Genomic DNA, 24,732 nt, shown 5'->3' with positions numbered 1-24,732 from the left:
CTCAATTTACCGGTCGATCTACGTTCCCATCCTCACCTATGGTCATGAGCTTTGGGTTATGACCGAAAGGACAAGATCACGGGTACAAGCGGCCGAAATGAGTTTCCTCCGCCGGGTGGCGGGGCTCTCCCTTAGAGATAGGGTGAGAAGCTCTGCCATCCGGGGGGAGCTCAAAGTAAAGCCGCTGCTCCTCCACATCGAGAGGAGCCAGATGAGGTGGTTCGGGCATCTGGTCAGGATGTCACCCGAACGCCTCCCTAGGGAGGTGTTTAGGGCACGTCCGACCGGTAGGAGGCCGCGGGGAAGACCCAGGACACGTTGGGAAGACTATGTCTCCCGGCTGGCCTGGGAACGCCTCGGGGTCCCACAAGAAGAGCTGGACGAAGTGGCCTGGGGAGAGGGAAGTCTGGGCTTCCCTGCTTAGGCTGCTGCCCCCGCGACCCGACCTCGGATAAGCGGAAGAAGATGGATGGATGTACTGCACTGTGCAATCTACTAATACAAGTTTCAATCAATCAATCAAAACCCAGGGACTTTTACATTAAATACAACAGAGGGGAGCCTTGATGTTTTTGAAAATGAAACATTTCAAAATGGCCCGGACATGCTTTCATTTTTCAGTGAGCTGCCCTCAGTGGAAAAAGTTTGGACACCCCAGCATTAGAATACAGCAAATGATTTGCACAAGTTGTTGCTTTCACTGTCCCTTTTTTTGTTCTTTCATGCTTACGATTAAAACAGACAGCAGATCATTGAGCCCTCCGCCCCCTTAACCTTTACCCCGTTATTACATATATGTTATTTAACTAACAGTACGTGCTGAGCTGCAGGCATAACAAATATGAAATAAGGTTTTTATGTTAACCCCGCCCCCTTCGCCAATATCCTGACCTGGGAGTCCCTCCACGACGTCGATTTTCGGTGAACAAAATCCCCATTTGCCACAAATGACAAAAATACACGCCACTGTGTACCATCTCAGTGGGTATGTTTTAAATATTCAGTCCAAAACTACGTCCAGAATTATGTTATGAAACTCGAAATCTTTGCGTTTCACAACACGCTTCTCAGCCAATCAGCGTTCGCCGTTGCGTCACGTGGTCTTTATTTATGTTATGCAATGGTGTAACACAGTAACCTGGCGGCATTGTGCTTGTGTGCGCTCCCTTCAAGCTATTCGGGGGGTTACCCGCGGACAAAGAACGCGTTTCACGAATATATAGAAGATTGGAGGGAGTCGTTAGCGAGTAATGTTGTATTATTTGGGACGGAGTGGACTCAGCATGCATGTAATCGGCAGGAAAAGACAACGCGTCCAGCCGAGATAAGTTACGCGTCCGTGTAGTAAATGACACACAACCGAGGGGTAAAGTCTTTTTTTTAAATTTTTTTTTAAAGGAGAATAGTATTTTTCCGCGGCGAGATACTAACCCTCCCCGCCATGGAGCTGCTGGAGTGCCCGCTCTGCCGCTTCCTGATGTGGGAGCCGGTGAGCATGTCCTGCGGTCACACTTTCTGTCGGAGGTGTGCGGCCGCCTACCTGCCGTCTAAATGCCCCGCGTGCAAAGAGAGGCTAAAACCGAGAGAAATGAGGAGCATGAAGAACAACGTTCTGCTCATCGGGGTCATCGAAAAGTGCTGCCCCGAGAACGCCAGGTTGACGTGCCATCTTCAGGAGAAGCTCCGTGCCAAACAATACCAGGAGGCTTTAATTGCTGCCAACGACGGGATTCAGCAAGGTGAGATAAATATGCAACATCCCTAAAATAACATGTATATTAGTAACATAGCATAACATTGTCTCTCCAGGGCTTGGTGTTCCAAGTATTTATAAAACAAAATACAATAAAATACAATATACTGCATATTCTTCCTCATGCAAGCTTGTGTAAGGCATTTGTGTTGTTACGTATAAGCACATTTTATTTGCATAATTTCACTGTGGGTGGAGTCTGGGGTTAAGGCATGCTAAACACTAACACACACACACACACACACACACACACACACACACACGCACACACACGCACACATTTCTTGTATTTGTCACCTGAGACCTCCGAAAAATGCCTACCTATTTAGGACTACCCTTTCTAGATATATAAAGATTTTCTATTTACAACATTAATAATAAAATACAAACTATGCAGGTATAAAAAAGGTAAGCCTTTAGTAAACTTTTTTTTTTTCAATCAATCAATCAATCAATGTTTATTTGTATAGCCCTAAATCACAAGTGTCTCAAAAGGCTGCACAAGCCACAATGGCATCCTCGGTACAGAGCCCACATAAGGGCAAGGAAAAACTCACCCCAGTGGGACGTCAATGTGAATGACTATGAGAAACCTTGGAGAGGACCGCATATGTGGGTAAACCCCCCCCCCCCCCCCCTTCTAGGGGAGACCGAAAGCAATGGATGTCGAGTGGGTCTGACATAATATTGTGAAAGTCCAGTCCATAGTGGATCTAACATAATAGTGAGAGTCCAGTCCATAGTGGGGCCAGCAGGAAGCCATCCCGAGCGGAGACGGGTCAGTAGCGCAGAGATGTCCCCAACCGATGCACAGGCGAGAGGTCCACCCCGGGTCCCGACTCTGGACAGCCAGAACTTCATCCATGGCCACCGGACCTGTGTGTCTCTCCCCCTCCACAAAGGAGAGGGGGGCAGAGGAGAAAGAAAAGAAACGGCAGATCAACTAGTCCAGGGGTCGGCAACCCAAAATGTTGAGAGAGCCATATTGGACCAAAAATACAAAAACAAATCTACCTTCCGCCCGATTGTAGCTGAGATAGGCTCCAGCGCCCCCCGCGACCCCAAAGGGAATAAGCGGTAGAAAATGGATGGATGGAAATCTGTCTGCAGTGACCAAATATGTCTGATTAGCACTCCACACAAGTCAATAACATCAACAAAACTCACCTTTGTGCATTCATGCACAACGTTAAAAGTTTGGTGGACAAAATGAGACAGAAAAAAAAGTGGCATAAAACACGTCCTAGAAAGTCGGAGAAAGTCATACATGTAAACAAACTAGGGTGAGTTCAAGGACCGCCAAAATTAGTAGGACAAAACAGCGCTCGCCAAATACTCGAATCAGTGAAGCATGTTTAATATAAACAGTGGGATTTATAACAATTAGGGAGGTTTGTGTCATGTTTGTCCTCCTACAGAAACAATATTAAAACAAAATATATATTTTTTTCCCCTCATCTTTTTCCATTTTTCATACATCTTTGAAAAAGCTCCAGGGAGCCACTAGGGCGGCGCTAAAGAGCCGCATGCGGCTCTAGAGCCGCGGGTTGCCGACCCCTGAACTAGTCTAAACAGGGGGTCTATTTAAAGGCTAGAGTATACAAATGAGTTTTAAGATGGGACCTTTTTACATTTTTTGTTTGCAATTGGTGCTTAATCTTCATTATTTACTTCAAGTTATTACAGTATGTAGATACATATGTACATACATTTAAAAATATATATTTTTGGCCAAAGTGGGCACATTTCAATTTCTTACACACACTTGTTAGTACATATGTTGGCCAGAGGGGGAGCACTTCAAATGTTTACACACACTTGTTATTTCATATGTTGACCAGAGGGGGAGCACTTTTAAAACCGACACACAGTCAATTTGAAAAATCCCAATAAAATACTGGAAAGGATAGAAATGTAGTTTGTCTCTTTTATCCGATTATTAATCGATTAATCAAAGTAATTATTGACAGATTAATCGATTATCAAATTAATCGTTAGTTGCAGCCCTAAATCAATCATGTGTAGGGGAAAAACTGGTAACGACGACGTCTATCGCGATGTATATTGATATCCTATACTGTGGACGCCCTGGTGGCCATGAGCCCCTTTTGAAAAACCTATGTTTTATCCGATTAATCATACAAGCAACTCAATAGATTACTTGATTACTAAAATAATCGTTGCTGCAGCCTGAAGTTTATACTTAAAATACCATCACTGTGTTTGAATTCAGTGTATTTCTAAACTTCATTTGTGTGAGATTGAATTAGCACCATATAACTCAACATGTTGTAATGATCTCTTTGCACTTCAATATTATGTGAAAAAACCAAAATCCTCTAAAAAGTACAGTAGTAGTATGCTCAATAATATTTTTCCTTGCTTGTCATCTTTAGTCCCAAACAACTTGAGTCTGAAGCTGTACAGAGCTGAAGCAAACTGTGGACTGTTAAGTTTTTCTGATGCTCTGACCGACCTTGACTACCTCTGCTGTCTTCGGCCCAACTGGACTGAGGTGAGATGCAGAATTGTGTTGCCTGCACAATTATGTAACATGAGTGGATATCTCCAACCCTTACACAATCTCATAAGAACCAATGGGAAAGCTGTGCTAGAAATAATGCCTTTAGAAATATAATAGTCATTTTTTCAAATGTGCATTATTGATGAATGTGGTGTGGACATCTCAGCACAGCACCATCTCGATGTGTACCCCTCTCATGTAGTTAAACAAAGGCATTGTCCTGACACTGTAGTGCTACAGACATATCGGAAAGCTCTGCAGTGACTGTGCAATAAAATAATCCACTCATGCAGGCAGTATGTGCTGATCACACACTTCTGTTTGTCTAGGGCTTCTTTCGCAAAGGGAACATACTGTTGGAGATGGCTCAGCAGACAGACGCCCTCATCCAGTTTTACCGTTGCCTCAAACTTCAAGCTGACTTTGTTCCTGCTAAGAATCAGATCAAGAAGGTTTGTTCATACCACCATTGAAAGCAGGTTTCCTTCGACAACCAATCTTGAAGGACCCATAGTGTCCAGATGACCGAAATTTCATTAACACATTTTCTTAATTTATGTTTTGCTCCGGAAAAGGAATCTGGCAATTATTTCCCATAATATCAATTAGTTTTTGAGTAATCAATACATAACTAACTTGGAATGTCCCCTTTCCATGGTCAGACTCGATATGCTGACCCCTCTTGGTGTGATGCAGTGCTTCTCAATTAATTTCTGTTACACCCATCCGAGAAAGAAGAAAACATTTCACGCTCTCGCCTTACTGTCCACCGCGACTATAAATAGTATAATGTGTAAATTAAATTGTTATAAGTACGGGTACACCTCTTCATAACATTGTACTGTATCCCTTTTTACATTAAAGAAAACAAAAAAAGAAAGATTCTATTTGAGAAGGGCTGGTGTGACGTCATCTACAAAACTGAAGCCCATTTACCCACAAAGACAGTGTGGATAAAGGAATATTATAAATATTATTTTAATCACTTAATTGCATGTTTTTGTAGATGATTACTTAAAAACTGATATGGTTAACATTTTGAGCAAAAATTTATTTAAAAGATTCACTATTTTGTGTTTCCTCATGCTCTTTCAGCATTGTTCAAGCATCTTGAGGAAAAAATCAGTAGAAGAGGACGCATAATACAATAATAGCAGCTTACCTCTTTTTTTTTCGTTTTTGAATGCCGGGTCGACTCTTCTTTCTTCGTTTTTAAACAGGTTTTGACTGAGTCTGCCCCCCGTTAAGTCACTCCTGATTTTCAGGATTGCATTTGGCTCGAGTCTTTTAAACTTTTTTACATTCAAACTCTGACCAAAACCCTTCTTCTTTTTAATGTCAGTATCATTAAATGATTGCTGCCAATCACAGTCCTTTCACTTGGTCTGTTTCATCTTGCGCGAGTCAATTTGACTGGAGAGGTCCATGCTTTCCTCATATTCCCATCATTTGGAAATGTATGCAGGCTGACCCTTTCTTTAGTTGTATTGCTACAACCTGCGACAATGCATCTGGCAGCCCTTCCATCTATCCATCTTCTACCGCTTATCCGAAGTAGGGTCGCGGGGGCAGCAGCCTTAAGCAGAGAAGCCCAGACTTTCCTTTCCCCAACTACCTCGTCCAGCTCTTCCTGGGAGATCCAGAGGCGTTATCAGGCCAGCTGGGAGACATTGTCTCTCCACTGTGTCCTGGGTCTTCCCCGTTGTCTCCTACCGGTCGGACACCTCCTGGCCATTCTGACCAGATGCCTGAACCACCTCATCTGGCTCCTCTCGATGTGGAGGAGCAGCGGTTTTACTCTGAGCTCCTCCCAAATGACAGCATTTTTCACCCTATCACTAAGGTAGAGCCCCACCACCCGACGGAGGAAACTCATCTCGGCCGCTTGTATTCGTAATGAAAACATCGGTCCATTTGGTCATAACCCAAAGCTCATAGCTCATGACATTGCGTGTACTATTAGTAGGTGTTTTGTGTAATCTACTAACAGTGTGTACAATTAACAAATGGTGCAGACCGCCTTATTTAAATGAGGTTCTTCCACAGGGACACTTGATCATTTACTGCTCATCCATCTCATCATGCTCCTCCAACCTCTCGCATTTTGCTGTTTTCAGAATGCAGCAGACAAGTACCACTTTTTATGGGCATTGTAAAAGCAGTGCTGTGGCGCATCTATATTACCACTTTTTTTTGCGCACATGGGAGAGGCTGAGGCACTGACTGCAAAGATGAAGTTTATGCAAGAAAATGCATATTGCAAGAAGTTAATAATATATTGTCTATACAAAAAAAACTAACAATATAATTAACACTATCATCAAAAAAGTCGACTAGCACAAGTAAAATTATAAAATGGTATTGCTGAATAGACAATATATCTGATTTATTTTTTTATTTTTGACAGTCTACATATGTTGATAGGCATACATAGGACAGAGCTGATGTGCAATTGCCTCTTTTCACACAACCGTGTGTATAGCTGTGTCAGTTTGCACATACGTTTCAGATGCGCTAAATAAAGACGCAAAATAGCGTTCACAGGGGAGTTTTGTTCTTGATAAATGAGACTGCGTGTGCTGAATAATTATATTTGCATCTTCTCCTCCCAGTTTAGTAGGCGTTCTGATGATCAGCATATATTCTGAAAATTCATTAAGACAGACACGCTAAATAAATTGCGCTCCTTATCCTGCTCACTTAAGAGTTGCAATCATCTGTGCATACGTTTAAAAGATCAGCTTTGCGTGTGCTATCAAGTTCAATCAGGCCCATACTACGCAATATAAAATTGCCTCCAGTTTTCTGTCGGTGACGTCAGCAGGCTGATGCAGGCACATTTTGGAACTAAAAGTCGGCGTTTCAAAATCTGCTGAAACTTGTTAGGAAATAAGCCTAAAATCACTACTCTATTTTAGGAGGCATTTTACCTGTAGACATCAGTGGTAAAATCTTTGACTTATAATTTTCGCCTGAGTTATCATCAACAACCTATTTTTCCCTGACAAAATAAGAGGATAACTAATGAAAACAAATGCTCGTTGACTAAAACTATGACAAAATTATCTGATATTTTAGTCAACAAATAAAACGAGACGAAAATGTTGACAGAAACAAAATCCAATCATATTTGACTTCATTTTGTAGATGGGTGGGACAAGATCGAAATATAGCCAATCATTGCTCTTTAACAGCGTACAGATTAAAGATTGAATTAGTAACATAGGAGAGCCAATCCGATGCTTTTCCTTGTGAGACAAGAAGTTGGATCTCTCACAGCCAATGCAAACTTTAAAGAGACCTTATCTTTTTTACTTACTTTATAATTTAGTCCACTAAATTTACAATAATTTTAGCGGACTAAAATGTTGTGTAATTCGGATGACTAAAACTAAGTCAATTTAAATGACCAAAGTGGACTAAAACTAAAATAATTTTTTGTCAAAAGACTATGACTAAAACTGAAGTAAAACTGCTGTGAATATTAACACTATTAGACATAATTTTTATGTACAGGACTATGAAATAAGTGCCAATGTTGTCAGCATTGAGGGGCCCTTTCTTTTGCTATTTATTATTATTATTATTTTGTGTATATACTGTATGTTTTAGTAAATACAGTTACTATTAGGGCTGTGTACCCAAACTTGGTACCCTAAGGACACAAGTGTTGACATAACAGTAGTAACCACACCAAAAGATGACTACCCAGCGGGGCCTTATTTTGGTGCTAAATTAAAGCAGACTAAGCGACCTGCAACTATAGCTTGCTTGAAGGTTATGTTGTGCAAGTAACGTCTCATTACAGAGGCACACAGAGTCAGACGCTCTTTTTAAGCTTTATTGCCGACCTTAACAGCAGAGCTCCATTCCAAACTCGCACACATGTTTCTCCGCCAAGTTCACACCAGCGACACAACACTTTGTCAACTTGAGGTGCATTCACAAACAGCGTAATTCTGAGCATCAACATGACAACACAAGCAGGTCGTTACCATGACTTTATTTTGGTCAGTTAATACACAACTCTTGTTTTGTTTTATTAAACCTTTATTTAACCGGAGCTGAGATAGGCTCCAGCACACCCCGCGACCCTGTAAGGGACAAGCGGTAGAAAATGGATGGAAATATACTATTAAGATTAAAAACTTATTTTTTTCTTTGTAAAACTGTAGGTCCTGGAAGCAGAGGGCATGACAGTGCCAGACGATGCTTTCTGCATCCTGCAGGTGTTGGCTGATTACCTAAAAGCACCCTCCCCCATCACAAGCCTTAGCAGCACCCAGGGGCCGACATACCCTGAGGGCAAACATCCACATGGCGATGCTGAGGGCAACGAGAGAAGAGAAACACACCAGGTGCGCGCTGCAGATGGGACAATGAAAATAATGCTTGCATGGTGGGAGGTGTTTGCTTGTAAGTTGTAAAAGTGTTGCTTTCTTTATAGGGCTCCAAAGCGAAGCACGATGGAGGCACTGAGTGTTGCCTGAGCCTCTGCCAGGCTGTTTCCTTCCTTCCTGCCACTGAAGAAGACGAGGAGATGATGACGAGGAAGGAAGATGTCAATGGAAGAGGTACCATATTTTCCGGACGATGGAGCATACACAACATTTTGGGGGAAAAATATTTTCCATGTATTAGCCGCACCAGACTATAAACTGCAGATATGTACGTTGCAAAATGAGTTATTTACACATAAAAATTCTTTAAATGTTGTTCCCACAACATGGACAACACTTCTGCAAGGGACATAGTCCCTGAAGCACACTTGATTGTTTGTGCTGCTGGTCCACTAACATTTTCATTTAATTACTTTTTTTTTTTTTTTAATGTAATTTTCCTTATATTGTTTTACTTTCCTTTTAATCCAAGAAAATATTTATTTATCTTATCTAAAAGAAAAAAGAAAAAAAAAGGACCTTATCTTCACCAGACCTGGTTGTAAATGAAATTAGCTTCGTTTAAAGGTTTTTTTTAAAACCAGGTCCAGTCCAGATAATGTCCAAGTCGGGTTCAGCAACACACACCTTCATTCATGTACACTGAAAAAATAAAATAAAATAAAATAAATTCTTTAAATGTTTATTTAAGTAGCTTAATTGTTTCCTATCAGTGGCTGTAACACGGCAGTAAGATGACTGATCAAACTAAAGAGAAGTCTTCGTCATGAACCCACTAGCTGGGGAAGGTAGTTGTTACAATCAGCTAAACAGACTCAATAACTCCACGGTGACGTCTTGGTGAATTTACTGAGGGATTTCTTAAACTGAAACAATACAAAAAGAATGACGTTGTAAGTTAATAATACTCACACAGACGCTCGCAAACGTGTTAGCATTTTTATTGCTAATGACGCTAGTGTCATTACATTACGAAAGCAAGTAAAAAAAATGCATGAAAACACTCCTTCAGACATCACACACGGGACGGTTTAGTAAGTGTAAACAGTTTTAGTTATACTGTGAAATATTTTTTTTAAAAAGCCACCACCGATAAATGTAAGGACACTGCAGCACCTGCATTGAGCGAACTCGTCCAAAAGATGGTGCCATAACGCAAACAATAAAACACCTTTTCATTCTTTTTGCTTGTTTTTTTGGGAAAACGTTTTATTATTGCCGTCAGCAAAGAAAAATCCATAAATTAGCCGCACCGTCCTGTAAGCCGCAGGGTTGAAAGTGTAGGAACCAAAGTAGCGGCTTAAAGTCCGTGATTTACAGTATGACCATCGTCATATTAAACGCAACACAATTGCATACAACTCCTAACATGAACACATCTAAGTACCTCAATACTTAAACTTGTTTTTTTATCTCAGATGCAGGTTTCCACTGCAGAGATAAAACTCTCAGTGTACTCACTGTGTCCGACTTTGAGTGCCCGCTCTGTATCAGGTGAGTATCCTGCAGTGGAACCATTCTGTGGTATAAGTATTATCTGAAATTCTCCACAGACAGCATGTTTTTATTTATTTTGCATGTTTATGCTTCAAAGGTTGTTTTATGAACCAGTCACCACTCCCTGCGGTCACACATTCTGTAAAAACTGCATAGAGAGAAGTCTGGACCACAACCTGCGCTGTCCACTCTGCAAACAGCCACTACAAGAGGTAACAATGGCTAATCTTACACACAACATTAGGTCCACCTGCAAAATGTAATGATATTCGATACATGAATTGTATGGAAAATTCTACCTTTACAAAGACAATAATGCTCATTAAGAAAGGCATCAGAAATTCAGTCGATTTTGCTCCAATTGAGATTCAAACCCAGTTTTCCTGGTTGTGAGGCATGCATACTAACCACTATATCACTGCACTGGCCATCCTGGACAGTGTAAATAACCACAACAACTCATAATAATTCAAAATGTATGAAGTGATGGTCGTGAATGTTCTTGTATTGGACTGTTATGTAATAATGACACATGTAAACATGCTGAGTCATGAAGAAGTGGCAAGCAGTGTGGCTGCGGTGCATTTTTCAGTAATGAGTTGACTTTGACTATATGTTTTGGTGCTATTGTGATCATGTACGACCTTGCATATATTGTTGACCATTTTATAGTAGCTTGTCAAGTTACTGTAGGTCAGAAGTCCCCAAACTTTTTGACCTGGGGGCCACATTGGGTTAAAATAATCATAATAATTGTCCAAAGGAATACTGACAAAAATAACAGCAATACTACTGTTTGATAAAAAGGGTGTGTGAAAAGGCAATTTGAAAGTATTTGGGCTTCAGAACTGCCAGTAAAGGTGACGCTTTAAACACGGAAGTGCCGCGCTGCTTTAAAACATGCCACGCCAAATGTGTCAAAACATCATTACCACTGTTGCTTCAAATTTAGGTAAACATTTAAAAAACAAACATTAAGCTCTGCAGAAGGAGGTTAAAGAGAGGCAGGTAATAGAGTTAACAGCTTCCCCTGTGCACATACACAGTAGATAGAAGCAATGTTCCCTCTAATTTTTCATGTGTGTGAGCAAATGCACAAACACCCTGAGCATTCAGTGGAATACAGGCGTGCACACTGTGGCCATACCAACAGCACATTTGTCTCAAACCTGACATAACAATTTAAAGGGGAGCATTATCACAATTTCAGAATTGTTAAAACCATTAAAAATCAGTTCCCAGTGGCTTATTATATTTTTCGAAGTTTTTTTCAAAATTTTACCCATCACGCAATATGCCTAAAAAAAGCTTCAAAGTGCCTGATTTTAACCACCCGTCCATTTTCCTGTGACGTCACATAGTGAAGCCAACACAAACAAACATGGCGGAAAGAACAGCAAGCTATAGCGACATTAGCTCGGATTCAGACTCGGAGCGATTCAACAGATTACGCATGTATTGAAACGGATGGTTGTAGTGTGGAGGCAGGTAGCGAAAACGAAATTGAGCCATATCGGTTTGAACCGTATGCAAGCGAAACCGACGAAAACGACACGACAGCCAGCGACACGGGAGAAAGCGAGGACGAATTCGGCGATCGCCTTCTAACCAACGATTGGTATGTGTTTGTTTGGCATTAAAGGAAACTAACAACTATGAACTAGGTTTACAGCATATGAAATACATTTGGCAACAAAGTGCAGACAGCCCAATTTTCATCAATTAATATATTCTGCAGACATACCCTCATGTCAGCAGGCCAGGGAAGCTAGGGTCGATATTCTTCTCTTGATCATCTTGGGACGGTGTGAACCAAGACATCCAGGGGGCTTAGCTCGCTCGTCTGCGGGAACAAACTGCCGCCATTGCTTGCCGTGCTACCGAGGTCCTTTGTCCCTGAATTGCTCACACACTCCGGCAGATTCAATGGGGGTCTGGCGGCAGATTTCTTTGACTTTATCGTTGGAAATGCATCTGCTTTGAGTGTCGCAGGATATCCACACATTCTTGCCATCTCTGTCGTAGCATAGCTTTCGTCGGTAAAGTGTGCGGAACAAACGTCCAATTTCTTGCCACTTTCGCATCTTTGGGCCACTGGTGCAACTTGAATCCGTCCCTGTTCGTGTTGTTACACCCTGCGACAACACACCGACGAGGCATGATGTCTCCAAGGTACGGAAAACAGTCGAAAAAACGGAAAATTACAGAGCTGTTTTGACCCGGTGTTTGAGAAAATGGCGGATTGCTTCCCGATGCGACGTCACGTTGTGACGTCATCGCTCCGAGAGCGAATATTTAATTCGCCAAAATTCACCCATTTAGAGTTCGGAAATGTTCCCCTTTAAATGTCTTATTATTATAATCAAGTGACAGTAGTCAATTTCAAAAGATTAGTTTCTAATATATGTGATTTGGCCCATTGAGATATTGTTTTTTTTTTTTAAATCAGCTATGCACTATAGTATTTTATGCCTGGGTGGGGGTCCTGCTTTGGAAAGATTGTGTACCCCTTTCAGAGATCACATTTAGTTCCCCTTAAAACATTCACATGTTGCATGAGATGAAGTGTTTATTAACTTTCTGTCCGTAAAATAAATATTTTTATTAGCAATTATGTAGTCCTGTAACATCATTTCATGATTAATATCCAAAAAATAACATTCTTAACAAATGACAGTAGAATAAGCACACTGATTGAGGAGTCATAGTAAAACGACCTGAAATTTACACTTTACGTGTAGTGTTGGAGTTGTCCAACTTTTTGTGTGGCCATAAACGCACCAGTGGCTAATTGCCATAGTGTATGTGTTGGTGCAGGTGAGAGGGAGAGCAAGCGGCTGCTGTTGATATAACAGATGACAAAGAGTTGCTTTTGGCTTGGTTTGTACAGTAGACAATGACCAGTTTTGCTAAATAAAAGTATTTTACAAGATAGACCTGTTACTCACAGTTGCATTGCAAAATCATACAAAACAAACGATTGGTTTATTTTGTTTAGAGTGGGATTTGATTTTTTGCGCGGCATAGATTTGCTGTGCGCAGAGGACGCGTGAGCAGTGCGCAATTGCGCAGGTGCGCACCTTAGAGGGAACGTTGGATACAAGACACGCATACAGCTGGTTGGCTTGTTGAAAATTATTAGAGCAGTCCAAACCGCCCATGTAATTTAAAATAATGCAAGTGAATTGACTGAATTTCATTACAAATTCCCACTTTTTCATTTGTGTTTTATCTTTAACAATGAGTGTTTTACATGCTACTCGTCTTATCTGTGTATTTTTAGCCTTGTTTTCAGTGTTTACTTATTCGTCTTAAAGCACAGGTCAAAATTGGCAACCATAAAACATGAATCATTTAATACAATGTCAATACGTCTTTCTATTCTATTGTAACCTAATTATAGATTATGGCAGGCTGTATGTAATATGTAAAAAAAAAAAAATTAAACTGTTATTTGAGTCTAATAAAAAAAGTCCATGTGTTTAAGGCGCATTTACATTTTAATTCTAATATTGTTCTATGGGTGCAATAAGAATCATGTTTAATCATAAGTTGTTATCATAAATGTCCTGTTAAAATGAAGTCAATAATGACATTTGTTTGTTGTCCTTTATTTTGAAAAGTATTGAAATACATACCGATATAAATTTTGGGTCCAAAATATTGGTGTCGGTACAACGTATGTGCAAACATAACTATGTAGTCGCTTACGTGCCCGACTATGGAGTGACGTAGCAAGTGGTGTCCCAATTCTTAAGGAAGATTACGAAGCTCTACCCCTTTTTGCTTCATTTTGAGGGTGTAGTGGTAGTGGGTGAGGGCTCGTGGTAGTGAGTGAGGGCTAGTGATAGTGAGTGAAGGGGTGTATTGGGATTGGGCCTAAGAATGTGAACCACTACTACCTTGTTTACTTCCCTGATGACCCCTTTACAGTTTTTCAATCAATCAGAAATATCAAGCTGCTAAAATGCAGCAAACATGTTGAAGTGTGGTGAGAGAATTTTTTTCCAGACATGACTGTGACAATGCTGGTAAAACGAGGCGCATGTTAGGCAGCGCACACGCACAGAGTACGGTACTTACAAGCAGAAACAGAGTGGAGATAGAAAAGGGAGAATGGATGCATTTTGGGCTTAAAACCTAACGATAAGGTTGAAGCTATAAACCTGACGCGCCGCGCTGCAAGATGTGCTTATATAGTGCTTGCTCTTGTTAGCTGTTAGCTGTTAGCTGTTAGCTAGCTAGCGGATAAATTCTATCCGCTAGCTAGCTCTGTTGTGTTTTAGTTAAAATTTATAATCCTAGCCGCTGTGGCGACAAATAATGTAAGCTTCTTACAGGTATTATCCCCGCAGGACGAAGTATAGCTAAATATTGTTTCACTACACACCGTAGGAGGATACAATAGCTAATCGCTAACAGCAAGCAAGCGCTCTTGAATGTAAACAAATGCCATGGGTGGGTCTAATCAGACATCGACTGTAAGGAGGTCAAGTACAAGAGCCGTATATAGTCGATACTACAATGATTACATCTATATTTTTTAATCATTACAATATCTTTTGTCTTTTTTTATTGTTTATGAACCCAGGAAATGCATCCCTGGACACAGGAGACCTTTAATTATGACCAATGTTTGACCGTGTCAATACTTGGTATTGGATTCATACCAAAATTTGTAGTATCACCCAAAACTTATGTAAAGTATCCAAACAACAGAAGAATAAGTGCTGATTACATTTGAACAAAATTGTAGATAGAACATGTCAAAACAGAAACCAACCAGCTATTAACAGTATATAAACAAGTAGATTAATAATCAATTTTCTACCGCTTGTCCCTCATAATTTTGACAAAATAATAGAATGGGAGATGACACAATATGTTACTGCATACGTCAGCAGCCAAATTAGGAGCCTTTATTTTTAAAAGAGAAGTAGTCTAGTATGTTCACTATCTTATTTAATGCCATATTTCTTCTTTGACTGCAATAAGAAACATATGTTTATTGTATCATAACATTTTGTGTTTAAATAAAGCCAATAATGAAATTTTTTGTGGTCCCATTTCAAATGTACCGAAAAGTATCGAAATACATTTTGGTACCGGTACCAAAATATTGATATCGGGAGAACCCTACTACCTTAATATTGATTCTATTCACTCTATAAATGGCGCAACGCTCATGGTCGATGACCAACATTACTGACATTCTCCAATAGATGGCAGCACATTTGCAATGTTTCAACTTTAATTTAAAAAAAAATGTATGTGGGATGTCTCACCGGCCAGATTGTGGATGCTAGTGGGCCGTAGTTTGGGGACCCCTGCTTTAGGCCAAAATGTCTTGATTAAAAAAAACAGGTTCAGAATAATGATGATGGTTTTTTCCTGTGTCTGTATTTAGACTTTCTTTCAACATGTGATGATAGTTGCTATAAATAATTGTATTCTTATTGTTTAACATATGTATCCGCATATTGACTGCATTGTAAAAATGTTTTCCTTAAGTAATTTAATTGATTTGATGTGTGACCATCACATTGTTTGCATATTAAGGTCGTTTAATAGTACTCATTGGGCCCTTCACTCTGTTCTTTTTACAGTATTTAAAAAATAGAAAGTACAACTTGACAGTGGTGATTCAGCACATCATGGACCGCCTCTTCTCATCGCAGTTAGATGAAAGGAAACAGATCCACGAGGCTGAGATGGCTGAATTGTCAAAGTAGGTGCTACAGAGGGAAACACACTCTCAAGTTTCATTAACATGCCATTGCATCGATTGTTTATGCTCTCCTCTGCAGCCTCACAAAGGACATCCCTATATTTGTTTGCACTGTGGCCTACCCTGGCGTGCCCTGCCCGCTGCACATTTTTGAGCCACGCTATCGATTGATGATGCGTCGCTGTATGGAGACAGGAACGAAGAAGTTTGGCATGTGCAGCTATGAGCATGGCAAAGGGTATGCATTGCTAAGCACAGAAACACATGCTTCACGATCTTAACCCAGACATTTTCTTCTATCCAAATGATAAATCTGAGATGACAAGCTTTCAATCAAGTTTGGACTTTTCCCCCCCTCACTGTAACGCACACAGCAGTTGGAGATGGAGCATACATAAAAGATGTCTGGCAGTGATGCACAAGCAGACAGTGCACTGGGCAAAGTTTAAACCAGTCGTATGTGACCATGAGGGGGAGGGAAATAGCAGCAGGGGTAGCCAATCTGCTGAGAGATCTGTCATGTTTTACCATCCCTCACAAATGTTCACACTCACAAAAATATAATTTAAATTTGAAATACAAAAACAGTAAGTGGTAACTACACTGGTGTATGAATGTGCAGGACCCCCTTGAAAAAGAGATTCTTAATCTCAATGGGACTTTCCTGGTTAAAAAAAGGTTTAACAAATGATTCGAAAAAATCATTGGTATTAATTCCGCAGCTGTTGTGACTCTATTGACTGCAGTTTGGTTGAGTCTTGTTTTCCTTATCTAAACAATTGGCATGCATTCCTTCAGAAAATGTGCAGTAGAAAACGCACTGGAGGACATACAGTCAAACATTCAGAGTCATACATTCATTTTATTATGCTGGTTGACTTCCACAACGGTAATGTTAGGGCTGCACAAATCTGGCCAAAATATTAATCTTAATAATTTTTATCAATACTGAAATCACGATTATTTATTATGATAGTTAGAACATAGTGTTTCCCACGGGTCGGCAAACTATTTGTAGTAATGGGATCCAGGAGGTAAATTACATGACATCTTCATGTAATTTGTAATGAAATTGTCAAAAATTATTGTTTTGTGTTAATTGTTAATATTAAAATGTCAGGTTTGTTTCATTACATGTTGCCTTTTTTTCTAACAATTTTATATGTTTTTATATTTTTCCCCGGTTCATTAAAAAAACAACTATGTTCTCCAAGTGGCTGACGCATCATCAATTGGACATCTCCGTTTGACCTAAACATACATTTGATTGTTTTTAACTTGAAACATGTACAAACCCCGTTTCCATATGAGTTGGGAAATTGTGTTAGATGTAAATATAAACGGAATACAATGATTTGCAAATCCTTTTCAACCCATATTCAGTTGAATGCACTACAAAGACAAGATATTTGATGTTCAAACTCATAAACTTTATTTTTTTTTGCAAATAATTAACTTAGAATTTCATGGCTGCAACACGTGCCAAAGTAGTTGGGAAAGGGCATGTTCACCACTGTGTTACATGGCCTTTCCTTTTAACAACACTCAGTAAACGTTTGGGAACTAAGGAGACACATTTTTTAAGCTTCTCAGGTGGAATTCTTTCCCATTCTTGCTTGATGTACAGCTTAAGTTGTTCAACAGTCCGGGGGTCTCTGTTGTGGTATTTTAGGCTTCATAATGCGCCACACATTTTCAATGGGAGACAGATCTGGACTACAGGCAGGCCAGTCTAGTACCCGCACTCTTTTACTATGAAGCCACGTTGATGTAACACGTGGCTTGGCTGAAATAAGCAGGGGGCGTCCATGGTAACGTTGCTTGGATGGCAACATATGTTGCTCCAAAACCTGTATGTACCTTTCAGCATTAATGGCGCCTTCACAGATGTGTAAGTTACCCATGTCTTGGGCACTAATACACCCCCATACCATCACACATGCTGGCTTTTACACTTTGCGCCTATAACAATCCGGATGGTTCTTTTCTTCTTTGGTCCGGAGGACACGACGTCCACAGTTTCCAAAAACAATTTGAAATGTGGACTCGTCAGACCACAGAACACTTTTCCACTTTGTATCAGTCCATCTTAGATGAGCTCAGGCCCAACGAAGCCAACGGCGTTTCTGGGTGTTGTTGATAAACGGTTTTTGCCTTGCATAGGAGAGTTTTAACTTGCACTTACAGATGTAGTGACCAACTGTAGTTACTGACAGTGGGTTTCTGAAGTGTTCCTGAGCCCATGTGGTGATATCCTTTACACACTGATGTCGCTTGTTGATGCAGTACAGCCTTAGGGATCGAAGTTCACAGGCTTAGCTGCTTACGTGCAGTGATTTCTCCAGATTCTCTGAACCCTTTGATGATATAACGGAGCGTAGCTGGTGAAATCCCTAAATTCTTTGCAATAGCTGGTTGAGAAAGGTTTTTCTTAAACTATTCAACAATTTGCTCACGCATTTGTTGACAAAGTGGTGACCCTCGCCCCATCCTTGTTTGTGAATGACTGAGCATTTCATGGAATCTACTTTTATACCCAATCATGGCACCCACCTGTTCCCAATTTGCCTGTTCACCTGTGGGATGTTCAAAATAAGTGTTTCATGAGCATTCCTCAACTTTATCAGTATTTATTGCCACCTTTCCCAACTTCTTTGTCACGTGTTGCTGGCATCAAATTCTAAAGTTAATGATTATTTGCAAAAAAAAAAAAAAGTTTATCAGTTTGAACATCAAATATCTTGTCTTTGTAGCATATTGAACTGAATATGGGTTGAAAAGGATTTGCAAATCATTGTATTCTGTTTATATTTACATCTAACACAATTTCCCAACTCATATGGAAACGGGGTTTGTATATTAAATTACAAAATACACAAATATTGCACAGCCTGTCTGCTTTTTAAATGTTAATGACACTGATGATCACACTCGTTCGTTCATGGCAGCTAGAATTGTGATTGTGATTAAAATTAGACCCAACAATGTTCTCATGGCAAATCTAAGTTACTTTGTTTCAAGTATTTTATTTGTTTCAAGACTTTATGACGGTAAACGTTCCATTTTAACATTTTCATCCATCATACAAGTATAAAGAGAGGTTCGGCAAATAACAGGAATATATAAGGCTGACAGTTACTGCACATAAGAGAGGGAACAGGAAAGTGTTTTCAAATCAATACTGTCACGGAGTGGCGTTTTATAGGTATTGATAGAACATGTGAAAAATAAAGAGTAAAAACACTTGGTATTGCTATTACCGTATTTCACAAAATATCAACACCCACTGTATGTTATTGTGCAGTAGTATTGTTTTGAGTTTTTGTTGCTAAAATGCTGCCTATTTGTGTTTGTATATTACTATATGTTGCTATTACTAATGTCATTCTTGTTTCTCATTTGGCTTTCTTAAGTTTTGCAGACTACGGCTGCATGTTGGAGATCCACGGCCTGGAGGTGCTGCCTGATGGTCGCTCCTATGTTGACAGTGTGGGTTGCAGCAGATTCAGAGTCCTCAAGAGAGGCTTACGTGATGGCTACCATACTGCTGATATCGAGCACCTGGAAGATATCAAGGTCTGGTTCGTTCAAGTTTCTGTTGATGCTAGTCATGAGTGCACTGATTTAATTACATGTGTTTTTTCCCTTTTTTATTTATTTTTTTACAGGTTGAAGGTACTGAATTGGAGCTTTTGCAGCATCTCCATGATAGTGTCTACCAGCAGGCCCAGGACTGGTACCAACGCCTTGGAAGCCGCATGAGAGAACAAATCAACAGACAGTACGGCACCATGCCCGACATGGATGAGAACATACAGGTTTGGGGCCGCAACATAACTTTAAATGTACATTCGCTGGTTATCTCAGGAGATACAATACTCAGACAGTTGCATAAAACTGTGAGATACTGTGTTAAAAATAAAAGTTACAATTTCTTATTTTTTTTACATTTTCGCAAAAAATTTCCTTGTCCAAAATTATCCATCCATATACATATACATGTGTACATATACATATATACACATATCTACATATATATGTGGATACATCTATATGCATGTATATGTAAATGTGTGTGTATATATATATATATATATATATATATATATATATATATATATATATATATATATATATATATATATATATATATATATATATATATATATATATATATATATACTGTGTATATATATATATATATATACTGTGTATATATATATATATATATATATATATATATATATATATATATATAAATAGGGGTACTCAAAAAAATCGATTAACTTTCATTCCAAATACAAATTATTTATTCCGATTCCAAATAGATTACCGGTACACATTTTTGGGAATAGAATGAAGAAACTTTTATTTATTTATCTTTTTTAAGAATTACTTTTTGGATTATAAACATTCAACAGGTATTATTGATACTATTATTATTATTAATATTATTTTGTGAAACTGCTTTTATACATTTGGGGTTTTCCTTTTTTTTGTTTTAATGAATAATAAATAATACAGTAATAATAATGATAATAAGTATTTGTATGATTTCTCAGTTGCTTTGTAAATTTCAATGTAAGTATTGTAAAGCTGTGATTGGGTTGGAGTTGGGGTTGCTCAATTTTTATTATTAGATTAACTGTGATTTTTGTTTATAAGATTTTTAAATACATTTTGTAAAATACGTTTTATTAGGCCAACACTGGGCATATAAGTCGTGCTGTACGTTAACAGCCAAGATGAGCTTTTGTAACCTGTAACATGTTTTGAAAATGTTTAACTATAATTTGTATACTAAATAATATGTTACAAGAATCATGTTGAATCGATTCTGAATTGGATGGTCACCCAAAGAATCCGAATTGAATCGACTCGTTAGGCGCCCAAAATTCCTACCTCTATTAACATACATTCATATACTGTCACAATTAGAGGTGTCCTGATGAAACCTTTTCATTTTATTGGAGCCTTGAGTATTTGCCGATACCGATATTAATTCGATATGATATCGGCACGAATCCCAGTACATAGTTTAATTATTTTGTAGTGTGGACTGTTAGAAAAGGCTTGATCATGTGAAAACACTCCTATAATAATGGCAGGTATAAAAACATCAACCATTTGACAGGTTTATGCTTTTGAAGTGGAGAGGTGATTTGTTTTTTGGCGACACCTAATGGTCACTGTAATTAATTTAAAAAAAAGTCAGATGTAAAAGTATAGATGTGTAGATAATGTCTTAAGTGCTCATATTATGACATTGGTTAAATTACCTTTTATTATTGTGTTTATTTGTGTGACCACAAATCTGTTGACTTTTGAACCAGGTCTTTAATTGACTTTTGAATGTAGCAAAGCTGGAGGATTCCCTTACTGCGGTGGGTAAACTGTCCCACAGTAAGCATCTCTTGTGAGAATTTTTCTTTTGACCAAAACAGGTTTTTCTATTCGTTTGCCCTGGTTATGGCCCTCGTGATACGAGATGTAGATGCTCCACTTGTTCTGTATCAAATGTAGTCATTTAATGGGGGCAGACCTACTCCATGTAGACATTTATATACCGGACAGGCGTTTTTTAATGATAAAAAATGATGAAAACTTGGTAGATTGTATTTGGAAAGAATATTACAATGATGGTAAGTAACAGGTTTCTTGTCTACAATTTTCAAAGCTTTTTTGTAGAGTGATTTCATTGATTTCAGATTTGTTGCACCTCTTAGAAACCAGCCAGTTATACAATAACTTATGTGAGAAAGGATCATGCAATGATTATTAGATATGTCTAGCTTGTATGCTATTGCTAAGCTGTTGTGTAGCAGCTCGCTCCTGGTAGCCCATAACGTACTACGTTTACTTCTTGTAAATTACTTCACTAAAATAGAAGACAATACCTTGCTTATTGGAGGACATTTAGATGTATATTGTATACGGTGTATATGGAGCGTATAATGAAGATTTTAAATTCAAGCGATATCAATATCGGGTCGGGACACCCCTAATAACAGTATGGTTCTTAATGTGGTTATACAGTAATTTGCAGCGAAGTCCTATGGTTCTTAATGTGGTTATACAGTAAATTGCAGTGCTGTAGGACTTCACTGCATCATGCCTGGAGGTATCTGCTCACCTAATATTACTACATTAAATGACCAAAATATTAGAAACCCCTCACATTATGATGCAATAAATGTCTGTATTCAACGCTGAAAACAAATTCCTCAAAAGTGTTAAGCATAGGCTCTTCCTCACTTATCCAAAATGAAAATTAAGTAGGCCATGATTGTACTTGTTTAGATCTTATAGATGGACCTTTTGTAGTGGACCAAAAACACCAAGGTTATTGATATTAAATGAAATAATTGTTTGCCCCTTTTTGCTTCAGGATATACACTTGTTGCTTTCCCTATAAGTGAAAGTATTTATTTTTCCAGGCCTCATCCAACGGTCCAGCATGGTGCTGGTGGCTGTTGTCTGTCCTCCAGCTGGACCCTGCCTATCAAACCACTGTCCTCTCCCTCACCTCACTCAAAGATCGTCTGGGACACCTACGCCTCATCCTTGAGTACTTCTCTCAGAGCTAAACATACGATGGCATTGTGGTGGCATTTATTGACATAAAAGGATCACATATTGCACACACACAGATACAGTAGGTTAAGTGAAGCTAAGAGCCACTGAACTCACTTATTTTGTATCAATGAATGAGTGAGGGACTGTTTTAATATCACAGCTCAAATACATAAAATAGTTCTTGTATTACAAAATATAGAGCCATTAGTCTAACGTTTATCATTCAAAACACAACAATAAACATCAGCCACTTGCAAGGCCTGCAGATTATGCTAAACCTTGTATTATTCATCTATCACATACTTAAGCACAACATTATTTATTCCCTAGCAAATAAGTAAATAAATAATTATTTTGGAAATCTGGAAACCTCTTAGTTGGAAACGTTACAAGCAAGTGGCAAGTAAGTTGAAATTTGTTGAAATGACACAAATGTTGAGAAAACACTCTTGCACTATTTTTAAAGATTCTGGTAACTAATGTAGTAACATTACCTGGAACATTCTACTGGATTATACATTTAAACTTTATATCGCATTGGATATGCAAGGATTAAAACAGTAAAACATATTGTAAATAGCACAATAGCCTTTGCCACTTTCTTGTGTTGTTTCCTACTATAAGACATTTATGACATAAAAATACACTTTAGGTGAATAATTTGGGTTTAACTGCATTATCCGTAGACAAAACGCAGTACATTCTTTAAAAAGAGCACTAGGTGTCACTGTTTTCTCTACATTTTACACAAATGACAGCCAGTTGGAACTCAATGCTACAATGCAATTCAAAGTTTTTTAGGATTATGCACATAAGGTTTTAAATGACTATATGTGGCAAGTTACTGGTTTTGCTTTGCAGAATCATAGCCCCGTGCTCCTTTATGGCTTTAACAGCCTTTTTGGGGGGTCATTTGATACTTAAAAAATAAGAAACTCCTTATTTTGAATATTGCAATACTAATTTCTAGAGTGATGTTTAAAGGTCACTATCCGAAGACCCTTTTCTTCTGAATGAAAGCCACAACTTGTCTGCTTTAACTGATACTCTTTGCAACTACGTGGTGGGGAAAATAACGTTGCTTCAGTGGCTGAGTTTTACAACCGTTTTGTGTTTGTGCAGACAATGCCAGTGGATCGTTCAAGGCGATTATGTAGATAAAACTTATTTTGTTCGATCTATTATTTTGGGTTGTATTCTAATGGCATGGGCTCATTTAAGATGACAATGCCAGCTCTATCTAGAGCAGGGGTCTCAAACTTGCCGCCCATAATTTGTGGCCCTCTCCTTGATTGTTTAATGTAATTGCGACCCGTGCACCCTGCAATCGGTGCCTTAGGCTTTTTGTGGCCCTAAACAAGATTTTGTATGTCGCTCCATTTCGGTCTTTTAATATTACTTGTGTAACACGCTGGAGGCTAGGGCTGAGAGCAGCCTGGTGATTATTGTAATACAGTTGTTCCTCGCCACATTTGAAGTTTGTGGCTTGTAAAGGGGATCATGTGGGTGTAATTTCATGTCTAGAGGACTTTCTTGGTGTTAAAACCGTATTGAGAAAGTCAAACTGGAAGTACCACCTCAGAAAACACTTGTCTCCATGTACCACCATAATGACCAACATTAAAATACAGTAGCATAGTAGGCCTGGATATTCATTAAAAATAAGGCAGAGGTTTTATTTAACAATTATATTTGATGTTTTTTATTTGATGTAACATTACACACAGTTTGAACAGTAACACTGTGTTTGAATATTTAATCAATGGATTCTCTGGCCTACCACTAGTGGTACGCATACCAAAGTTTGAGAATCACTGCTAGAGCTATGAAAAATATTCCATTTATAATTAATAATTCCAGTTTCACGGGAATTCATTTACCATGACATGACTCGGATCCAATTAACAGCGATAAAATATTTACTGTATTACTCTTGGCGACCAGAAAGAAGTACAGTAGATTCGGCTATGGGAGCCTGAGTGTGCATATAAGAGACACAACCAACAAAATGCAGTTCAAGTTGATCTATAATCAGGTAATGAGAAATAATGTATTATTATTATTTTACAAGTTATGTAAAGATTTGTATTAATCACATTAGAACAATAAACAAAAAGACTACATTGACAACTACAATTCAGTTCAATCTAATATGTTCAATAGTCATGTGTTTATATTCCAGGTAGTGTCCAAAGTTTATATACAAATGGAGCTAAGGGGAAATTAAAGTGTTGAATATCTCCTACTGCAGTGA

At 38.8% G+C, this 24,732-nt stretch overlaps 1 protein-coding gene across 1 annotated transcript; it reads left to right on the top strand.

The window, feature by feature from the left end:
- Nucleotides 1–1,133: 1,133 nt before the first annotated feature.
- Nucleotides 1,134–22,743, top strand: lonrf4 (LON peptidase N-terminal domain and ring finger 4). Its single transcript, XM_061927521.2, has 12 exons — nt 1,134–1,739; nt 4,150–4,268; nt 4,607–4,729; nt 8,453–8,635; nt 8,725–8,851; nt 10,096–10,171; nt 10,272–10,386; nt 15,781–15,902; nt 15,982–16,140; nt 19,316–19,478; nt 19,571–19,720; nt 22,340–22,743. The coding sequence occupies exons 1-12, from the start codon at nt 1,442–1,444 to the stop codon at nt 22,487–22,489; spliced, it is 1,785 nt and encodes a 594-aa protein (XP_061783505.2). The 5' UTR covers nt 1,134–1,441; the 3' UTR covers nt 22,490–22,743.
- Nucleotides 22,744–24,732: the final 1,989 nt, after the last annotated feature.

The sequence above is a fragment of the Nerophis lumbriciformis genome, linkage group LG35 (genome assembly GCF_033978685.3).
Source record: "Nerophis lumbriciformis linkage group LG35, RoL_Nlum_v2.1, whole genome shotgun sequence".
Lineage (NCBI taxonomy): Eukaryota > Metazoa > Chordata > Actinopteri > Syngnathiformes > Syngnathidae > Nerophis > Nerophis lumbriciformis.
The sequence above is the reverse complement of the archived record's forward strand: the minus strand, read 5'-3'. Positions and strand labels throughout refer to the sequence as shown.